A 10260-nucleotide genomic window follows, 5' to 3' on the forward strand; every position below is an offset into this window, starting at 1 on the left:
AGAATTTTATTCATTGAGCTCAATATGCTACAAATTGCATCAACTTTGCTCATTTATATTTCTTGTAATGACATACATTTCAAGTTAAAATTTATGCAATTCGTCTGTAATATTTTTTAGATATTCAAAATCGCGCTTTTATATGTGTATTTTTATAAAAAGAAACAATATTTATAACGGTTATTATAATTATTACAATTATTCAAATAATGCTTTGAATAAAAAACACTGTTGTCAAAGTTTTGTGTACCAAGAATATACGTATAAAAAATTGAACAACATTCACTGGTTTTGTATAGTAACCGAAAATACAATGAAAAATGACACTTTACTAGTACAAAAAAATTCTTTCAAAATACAATTAAATAAATTTTTTATTTAAAATATTAAATATTTGAAAATTATATAATTACTATAGGTATAATTTTATAAAAAAATTAAGTAATAAATATTGTGTAAAGAGAAATAAGTAAAAACTTTTTCTTTAAAAATGTTATTGCAGCCTCGAATACTTTTGCGCGGTTTTCTGGTTGCACGTTTAGTAAATTTGAATCTTTATAAATAAATTTTCTATAGCGTTTTTTTTTAAATTAAAATTTGTGACTCATCAATAAAAATTTAAATAATTTCATAATTTAAAACGAATTCAAGTCACGCGGTAGTAAAAAATTAAACAATAAAATAAATTTCAGAACCACCGTTTTAACTTCAACTTTTTAAATTACGGCAAATTTTGCATTGAAGTACGTTCGTATGTGTACATTGATGAGCATTGAATAGAAAAAAAGTTTCCCTTCTACTGTCGCTTTAATCGAGCGATGACCAACGGCCGAAAGAGAAGGGGAATAAGTAGAACTTTTTTCTCATCACGTCTCAATGGTGGTCGGTGTACTTGTGTTGTATACTTGCCGAACATTGTTCCGATACAAAGGACAACGCGTTTAGCATCAGCTGGCTTCTAGAGTCGCTGATCAAAAGTATGAGCACATCGCAACGAGGAACAAACCAATGAGAACAATATAAATTTCGTGTTTAACTTTACTGACTTTTCGGCCGCCCGTTGACCCGCAGCCTCAAAATATTTACGTCACACACGTATTGTATGACGTTTGACAAAACGGCAGAGGGGTGGCGCCACGACGACGAAGTGTAACGAGCTCGTACGAGACCGTCCGAAACATTCAGTCGGGGTCGCCATTTTGTCGGGTAGTCGTCGGGATTTGTTAAGATTGTCGTGTTTCTCACACTTCACGGTATCCTCGTTCGTGTTTTTGCACCTGGACCAAGTAAATCGCCCGCCGTAATAAAAGCACACGCGCGCTCGCTTGTCCGTTGCTCCGCAAATGGCCTGTCTGAACACTCTCAAGCAGGAAATCAAAACGCTCGAATCCGTCTTCCCCAAGAGCCATGAGAGGTTTCAGATAATGTCTGCGAGCGTGGACGAGCTCAGCTGTAGATTTGTCGGTAAAAATGGGAAGAAGTATGAAATACACGCCAATATCACAGTAAGTGTCAATTATCCACGTGTTTGCGAAACAGAATGACAATTTGTAGAATCGCCAGCTTTATACGCGCGTATGTGTATGGGTATGAGTGAGTTAGTATATACGTGTATGTATTCGTGTGACGGGTATGCATGTGTATGCATGGATGTGCATACATGTGTATATTCCTTCCATTCGTTCGTTCACTCGTTCCGGATCGACACTCTCCTGGGTGTCTGCACGTACAAACGGACATGGACAAAGAAACAATAACATTCTCAAATATTGTTTCGCGTCAAGAGAGCGCCGGCACCTTTATTACATGCACTTCGCTTTCTCGATCGTTTCGACGCGATCGATTTTTTTTTTCCCCCTTTAACATCGTGCCTTTCGCGGTGCGTGAGAACCGTTTGTAAATTAAACAGCGGGATATAAAGGATCGATGGTTTACCTGTAGAGAGAAATTTTTTTAGGATGTATCTAAAGCACAAGATATTTGTCGTTTCCTCGCGATTGTTGTTTTCGAAATCTTGCGAGAGTTTCAATTGCAAAAATGTCAAGACAAAGAAGAGAGAAACAAAGAGAAAGAAACGGACAAAGAGAAGTCGCTAAATCTTTAACCGGTGTTTCGCGCTCGCGGTCGTAATTCCACACGTGTTATTCAATCACAAATCGATCAAATCATTGGTTTGAATGTGAGATGAATTTTTTTACACTAGAACGTAAGTCAGAAGCAGTCGAGCGAATCGCGGATGTTGGCAGGAGGTTTCATACATTACAGATGTGTGCAAGTTTCTTAAGTTCAAATGTGCTGTGTGTGTTGTTTTGAATGAATACACATTATTTCGCTGTAAAAAGTTTAAATTGCTTATATTAGAATTTGAAATTATTTCTTTGCACCAATATTGCTGATGTTTCATGTAGGAAACTTATCCCTCAACACCACCAGTTTGGTTTGCTGAATCGGAAGAAACTAGTGTCACCAATGCTGTACAAATTTTAAGTAACACAACAGGCCGTGACAACCATGTAATCAACCAAGTTGGAATTCTGTTAAAAGAACTGTGCAGATTACATTCATTACCAGAACCGCCAGATGTTGAAAGACTCAGAACTGCTTTAGATCCTTTACGTTTAGGAGGATCAAATGAGGCGGTAGCGCAAAGAATGGACGCCGAGGATGTAGATGATATTGACGACGAAGACGAGAGTGAGACTGAAGAAGACCTTCATTTGGATATGGACGAAGGGGATGCAAATGCCAAGAGTAAGGTAAAGAAGAATGATCAGTTTGCTGTCATTTCTTTCTCTATCCTCTCTCTGTCTTGCTGGTGTTACAATTTTTAATCTTCAAATAAAATGTAGAGTGACGAAATGGATATGGAACATCTTGCAACTCTGGAAAGGTTGAGACAAAATCAGAGACAAGATTATTTGAAAGGATCTGTTTGTGGAAGCGTACAAGCCACCGATAGACTTATGAAAGAATTACGTGATATATACCGAAGTGACAGCTTTAAAAAAGGTACAATTTTTAGAGTTTCGAGTAATTTATAAAGATAGATAGCTATGATGACCTTGATATGTGTTGTAGAGGTGAGGGTGCTGATTAGGAACAAAATAATGGATATATAGGTAAGATTAAATATTTTAACACCTATGTAAGTATATATCTCGAAAAAAAAAACATGAGGTCAATTAAGATAAAGCGTATGTGTTAATCAGTATCCTCACTTCTGCAACATGTATCAAGGTCATGGTTATTAGGGTCATATTCATTTTTGGAAGCATTTACTGAGTTTCAAATAATCTTAGTTTAAACAGTAGATTTATAATGAGTATTGACACACAAATTATATATGCTTTATATATAATATTAATTCTTTTCAGGAATGTATAGCATAGAACTAGTAAATGACAGTTTGTATGAATGGAATATTAGATTGATGTGTGTCGATCCTGATTCACCACTTCATAGCGATCTCATTCTCCTGAAAGAAAAAGAGGGCAAAGACAGTATTCAGCTTAATATGATTTTTAAGGTACATTATATGATAAACTTTTATTTGTGATCGCAGCTTTAGCATCTCCGATTAACTTAATCGACCGATTGATTTAATTAAAGACGCTAGTTCTTAAGCTAGTTCTTAAAGCTATATGTATCTAGAGACGCGATAGTTTCTCGTCGCCAAGCACAAAAAAGTAACGCTAAGTGAGAGCCAATGCGACGTTACTCTACCACGACTTTTCACTTGTTATCTCGAGATTTTTTTCGCGAATTATTGACTTAAAAATATCTTGCGCGCGCGAAAATATATACTTGTGACTTTATAATTGCAGGAAACTTACCCATTTGAACCTCCGTTTGTAAGAGTTGTACATCCCATCATTTCTGGTGGATACGTCCTCGTGGGAGGCGCTATCTGCATGGAACTCCTCACAAAACAGGGATGGAGTTCGGCGTACACGGTAGAAGCTGTTATAATGCAGATTTCAGCTACATTAGTGAAGGGGAAAGCACGTATACAGTTTCAAGGATCAGGTGGCGCTGGCAAAGTATGTGGTGGACAAGGTCAATACAGTTTGGCACGTGCCCAACAATCATTCAAGTCTCTTGTACAAATACACGAAAAAAATGGTGAGCGTTTATTTGCTTTTACGTTACACTCGAATTTCCTTGTAACTCGTGTCATTGCTTTTTTTGTTTTGACGTTTTAACAGGTTGGTTCACACCGCCGAAGGAAGATGGCTAATAAACAGCGATGTCAAATATCGAAAAATATGACACGTGCTTACAGCTGAGACTTTAATTCGATGTGTGCCCAACAAATAATTATAATAATGATTTGATACACAAACACAACAGTAACTAGGTAACTTAAGATATTGAATTAATCTAATGTATTCTTTTGATGGCTAAAGAAGCTGCCGTATTCCTTGGTTTTATATTCATATATTTTCAGTCACATTTAGCATTTCGATCATCTGATCGCGAACTGTATTGGCAAATGTAAAGTATCTTTTCATCTAGAGGTAATTATATCTCACGAATACGAATTGTTAGTATATATTGTACTAATTTTAGTACTCTGTGAAAAGATACATATGTTGTACGTGCGAAACAGTATAAATATTCTTCAAGATGCGTTTGCGCAATTGTGCTTCCTGTCTTTCTAAAGGGAGGAGATTTATGCTTAGACGTTTAGAGTAACAGCGATGCTGAAGAGAATTTTAAGTGTTTCATTTTTATCATTTTATACGCTTTTCTTCTATGAAGCATATTGGGGTTATTCTCTGTGCAATTCAATAAAATGAAATTTCGTAGCTAATTTAAACAAATAAAAAAGTGACAGTAGTGAAGATGCATCTCTTTAAGAAAAAATGGAGATATCACTTTCGTTATTGAAATTCTTTGCTATAGATATCCTATATAAGTGATATCCCCCTCGCTCCCTCACTTCAAATTACACACGAGCGCACAACCAAAGCGTTTCTCAACAAGAACTATTTGGAAATAAAACGAATAAATAGGATATAAAAAAATGTAGCTGTGTATTATCTCGGAGGCTCTAGAGAGTACGAACACAAAAAAAAAAAAAAAGTCAAAAAAGTTTCTAGAAACTTTGTCGACTTGTATAATTAAATACTTTTCGTAAAACTAATTTTGTCTACATCAACGGTAATCATGTGTCGGGATCTCTGACGCAAGATACGATATTTTTTTACACATTCGGCAAAAATAGCATATTTCGTAGCATTAGTACATTAGATAATACGTAGAGCCTTATGCTTGTATCGTACGGAATGCAGTAATCAATACGAGTATTCATTCTTTCTATAGAGAGAGAAAGTAAGGATGAGGATAATAAATATTAATATGTAGGTGCTATGTACAAGAGCATGTACACATATTTTCTTCTTTAACCCTTTCTACTTCTGTAACAGTACAAATGATGACATGCCGTAACTTCGTTATTAAAGACTACGTTATACAGACTAATTAACGGTTTAGCGAGCAATCGTTTTTTATGAATTTATATTAATATCAAGACGAGATATTAATATACAACATTCGCTTGTTCCGTTTCACGTTCTGATTTAGTACAAACTAATTATTTAAATAGAAATAATTTCTAGTGTCTATAATCTGTGTCTTAAGATGTAACTTAAAACGCAAAAGAAAAAAAAAAGGAAAACAATAGGAGTTGCAAAGGGTTAAAGTAGTAAAAATTTATGTTTTATCTTGTGTGATATTATCGGTGTAATATCGGCTTATATAAACGTCCTGTAACGTATATCACACGTGTATCCTGTTGTGTAATATTCGATCGAGGAAAATAAGAGTTCTCGAGAATTGTATAGATGTACATAATGCTAAAGTACTCTTTAGAGTCTTTTTATCAGGGGACATGATAAATGCAATAGAAGCATTAAAGTTTAAAGTTTTGGTTGTGTGTTTTATCCAAACTTGTTGTAAAACTTTAAGTTTTTTCTTATTAAGAGATGCGCAGATTAAAAATATTAAACAGAATTTATATATTTATTATGTATATAAAACAAAATTTGGTTTTTTTTTGACGAATCGCCAGTTCCGCGCGCGAATGTTAGAATTTGACAGCCACTTAGTGGTGAAATTTTCCCGGACAAATTTTTATACACACGATAAAATAAATAATTGTCGTTTGTATAAGAAGCAAAATGGCCAAATGATATTGTGCATACGCTTCTGAAGCGAATTTGTCCATTAGAATTAAATAACGGGTATCGTAATATTTTTACTTTAACTTTAGTGAATCTAGTTTTTGCTCTCAATTATACACACGACGAATGTCCGAATGTATGTTTTCATAAAAATATACAAAACTATAGTTAAAATGTATTCCTTTTGTATTGCAAAAAAATGTTGAAGTTTAAATTATCGCAGTTGAGGGAATTATTTTTTATTAATAATGCTCTTCAAATGTGTATTGCATTTTTGAACATTTATGCAATTATGTTTCGTACATACATACATAAAAAGAAAAAAAAATGTCCTAATTCATATACACACATGCACGTACACGACACACATAGACATATACATTCTGTTCCTTCTTGTGCTTCATCTTCCTACGTCGAGAATTATGTAGTTCTGCGATATCATATCATATTCATATAATTATGAACAACAACGTTGTACTGTATTTTTTGTAAAAGCAAACAACAATTCAAGATTTGTCATATTATTAAGAACAAACAAGTATGAAGCAACAAATTAATACAATACAATTAATGATTAACGACCATTTTGTATTTCAACGAGTTTTATTTCAGATATATTTGTTACTTTGAAAGAAGAATATATATGTTAGAGTACGTGTCTGTGTAAGTACCGTGTCCGCCTCTTGATAAGAACGAATGAGTGTATTCTGAAACGCCTAAAGTAATCGTATGGAGATGGAGCAGTACATATGTTATTGGCAATAACGCATGTACAATGTATCAGTACACATGATTATTGGTATAATTGAATCGAGTAGCGTGGGTCACTAGTTTTTGTTCGTGGTACAGTTTAAAAACTCGTTTGTGAGCAAATGATATGAGCAGTATCGTCATATAAATAATAGATTCTTAAGTATAGGTATGCAATCATCGAGCTCGTTGTCAGTGGGTATCACGATTTGTACAGCCGCACCCGTATGACTCTGAGTACTGAGGTTGTTCGACGTCGTTAAACGTTATTTTCTTTGCCAAAACTTTCTTCGTGTCGTCTGTTAAGTTTTCTTTTTGTGTAATGTAATCGTGTACGATCGCGGGGAGCAATGACATGTATATTTTTGCTACAAATATCGTTAAGACTCTTCGTTTTCTCACAACATTCGACTCTCTTGTTGGTATTCGTGAGCTTTTCAGGAATTTCAGAGAATGTAAAAGTCGACATGTTGTCATTACTTCAAATTAATTGCACTTTCAAATTGGGGGCGAGTTTCACAATCTCCGATTGAGTCAGATTAATTGACCGATTAAGCGTCAATCGGTATGATCGACCAATTCGGCCAATCGACCAATACGATCGGTCAATTTTAACGGAATAATCGGCCGATTAAGTTAATCGGAGATTGTGGAACTGGACTCTTTTAGTGAATGAAATAGTATATGATTAACGAACGAGAGAGATTTGTAAAACAAAATGAGACGATAAAAGTTCGCGTAATTGGAATTTATTTCGCGGATGAATATCTCGACGAAAAAAAAAAACGTGCGCGCAAAAAAAAAAAGAGGAAAAAACTAAAAAATACAGGTTTGAATTAGTCGGATGTTATATAAATTGTGGAATCTCTAGATTGTATGCAGTAATCGAGTGTCATCAAAACGTTCGATTACATACATATACACACATGTACGTATATATATGTAATCGAAGAGAGTATAAATCTTTCTATTTAAAGACTGATAAAAGTAGAACACAAATGTTGTTTTCTTCCACATTACTCTTACGAAATATGCCTTTCACGCGAGACTTCGATTTACAGCATGAGAATAAAAAAAACTACTAGAGCAATTTATCCGCATTGAATGAGAGACTTTCTACACACTTGTGAATATAGAACATTACAATTATTAATTCGTAAACTTTTTGTATTGAAGGCATTAGAGTGCCAATTGGAAAGCTGGACACGTATATCACATATATTTATGTACATGTGTATATAAATATATACTTAAACAAAAAAAAAATATATATATATACCTAAATATAGATATACGTGGCCATCTTTCGTATATATATAATATATGTATATTTATATACATATATCTCTAATTCCAAAATGTATTTGTGGCAAAAATAATCGTCTAAAGTCTCTTCCAATTCATTTGTTCCACTTTTACCATCAATGTGGATATCCGTTCATTATGCATTAAGTGAATAACGAATGATTGATTGATGTAAATGACAAAATGTTTCTTTTTGTTTAAGGGGAGAGCACCCGGTTCACGCGGAACAATAAATAAATGACTGAAGGCTGATAAATAAAAGCATGATACAAGCACATATGGAAATTTCTAATATCCACGTGTACCTGGTTATACCTTATATATCCGTGTTGTGTAATCAAGATAGAACGAGAAGTGTAATCTTCGTTTCGCTTGAACCGTGGTATTGATCGTATCCATTTGATACTCGGGATATGACTTTGTGTATCGTGTTAAGTAATATGATATAACTTAACTCTCTCATATTATAACATTTTCTCTGACGAGGGTATGGACTTCCGGATCGAAGCAGCATGTGCACGTCGAGAGGAACTGCGATCAAGATTTTTTTTTCTTTTATATTTTCACACAGTTAGCGTGTCACACAAGTTTTTTCATATCTCGCCCGATTTCCTTTTTCTACGAAAACAAACCGTGTTCTTCTCGAATGCCGTTTACTTTCTCGACGTGAATGATGTTCCCTCTCCCCCGAGTCTAAACCCATAAATTAACTTATGTCTCTGTCTGCGTACCTATTGCGTATCAACTCGGTCAATCGAGAGATCGATTAATTTTTTGTTAATCGATCGGTCGTCTTTCTCTTTCTCTCTTTCTCTTTCTCTTTCTCTCTTTCTCTTTCTCTTTCTCTCTTTCTCTGTCATTGTCAATCTATAATCTTAGGATTATTCTCTGCGTATATCTTAAATCTGCTCCACACTTGTATCATCACCAATTTGAGTGAAAGTTTCCATAAGTCTAATATATCGGACATTTATAGTTTTCTCTCTTTTCTCTCTTTCTCTCACATCATAATTTCACGTTAAGTTACGTTAATTATTGTTTAGGAAAAACGCTACGAAAAACACAGAAAATAAAGATTTTAATAAAAACAAATGAATTTTTTGTACGCGCGCGCGCGCGCGCGTGTGTGTATGTATGTGTGTGTGTATATACATCCTTAGTGTATGATATTCAGCGTTTTGCTTAAGTACATTCCGCAATTAATAATAATACGAGACTCTAGCGTCGTGGCAACTACCGTGTTTCTTGATATTCATACAGTTATATGACAACAGACGACAGCTCTCACGGCCATAAATAATGTAATTAACAAGACGGAAGAAATTTTCTCTATCTACTTCCGCGCGCTCTGCAGCAGATGGCACATGCCACTTGGAATTAGTCACATGTACGAGGAGGCTGTCGTCTGCGTATATGCAACGACACAATCACTGCGTGAATCTGGATTCGAACGATCGGCTATTGTTTATCATTTTATACGCGCAACACGGTGAAGACCATCACTGTTATAGATAGACAAAAACGGTCACGTGTGAAAAAGAAGACTTCTTTTCTCCGATCTCGCGAATCGTTTGATCTCAAGTTTATAAAACTAAGTTTTATTATTCTGTGTAATGGTAAGTATAAAATTATTTATTATATTATAATTATTATAACTGGTCATTATACTGTTTTTATATACTGTGTGTATATATTTAAATTGAAATGGATATTTTATCGCGTATTTTATACTACGAAATGTGTGTGACTTATTATTTATATACAAAAACATAAATATGTACTCGTTACAAAATTATATGTTTATTTTATATGATTTATATCTTATGGTTATGTGATGCGGATTTATTCAGCCGGTATGTCCCGAGTCGAAATTTTGACTCTCTGATGAACCTCTCATTCTACTATATATAGGAGTTACGATAGTAAAGTAGGTTCAATTGCAAGGATAAAATTTGCTCCTACTTTCAACCTAAAAGTGTCACAAATTTCCATTTTCTCCAAGTTAGGTTTAAAGTAGGTT

General features: G+C 34.4%; 1 protein-coding gene across 3 annotated transcripts; it reads left to right on the forward strand.

Annotated features, from left to right (window-relative positions):
• The first annotated feature begins 1179 nt into the window (after window positions 1-1179).
• Window positions 1180-9063, forward strand: LOC109855544 (ubiquitin-conjugating enzyme E2 Q2). 3 transcript variants are annotated; one of them, XR_002250318.1, is made up of 7 exons: window positions 1180-1505; window positions 2409-2756; window positions 2850-3009; window positions 3375-3526; window positions 3825-4122; window positions 4206-4357; window positions 8443-9063. XR_002250318.1 is itself a non-coding variant. In XM_020429930.1 (6 exons), the coding sequence occupies exons 1-6, from the start codon at window positions 1344-1346 to the stop codon at window positions 4235-4237; spliced, it is 1152 nt and encodes a 383-aa protein (XP_020285519.1). In that variant the 5' UTR covers window positions 1180-1343; the 3' UTR covers window positions 4238-5713. The 3 variants fall into 3 exon arrangements, 1 of the variants encoding a protein (XP_020285519.1); XR_002250317.1 differs by lacking the exon at window positions 8443-9063 and adding an exon at window positions 4448-5713; XM_020429930.1 differs by lacking the exon at window positions 8443-9063 and having other exon boundaries at window positions 4206-5713.
• Window positions 9064-10260: the final 1197 nt, after the last annotated feature.

Source organism: Pseudomyrmex gracilis, unplaced genomic scaffold (assembly GCF_002006095.1).
Source record: "Pseudomyrmex gracilis isolate BER0280 unplaced genomic scaffold, ASM200609v1 scaffold_92, whole genome shotgun sequence".
Taxonomy (NCBI): Eukaryota; Metazoa; Arthropoda; class Insecta; order Hymenoptera; family Formicidae; genus Pseudomyrmex; species Pseudomyrmex gracilis.

What these genes read in the sequence shown, in the direction of transcription:
- LOC109855544 (XM_020429930.1), top strand. Translation starts at nt 1,344, where the DNA reads ATGGCCTGTCTGAACACTCTCAAGCAGGAAATCAAAACGCTCGAATCC. An exon ending in AAATACACGCCAATATCACA is followed by an intron (nt 1,506 to 2,408) that starts GTAAGTGTCAAT and finishes TGTTTCATGTAG; the next exon opens with GAAACTTATCCCTCAACACC. An exon ending in ATGCAAATGCCAAGAGTAAG is followed by an intron (nt 2,757 to 2,849) that starts GTAAAGAAGAAT and finishes AATAAAATGTAG; the next exon opens with AGTGACGAAATGGATATGGA.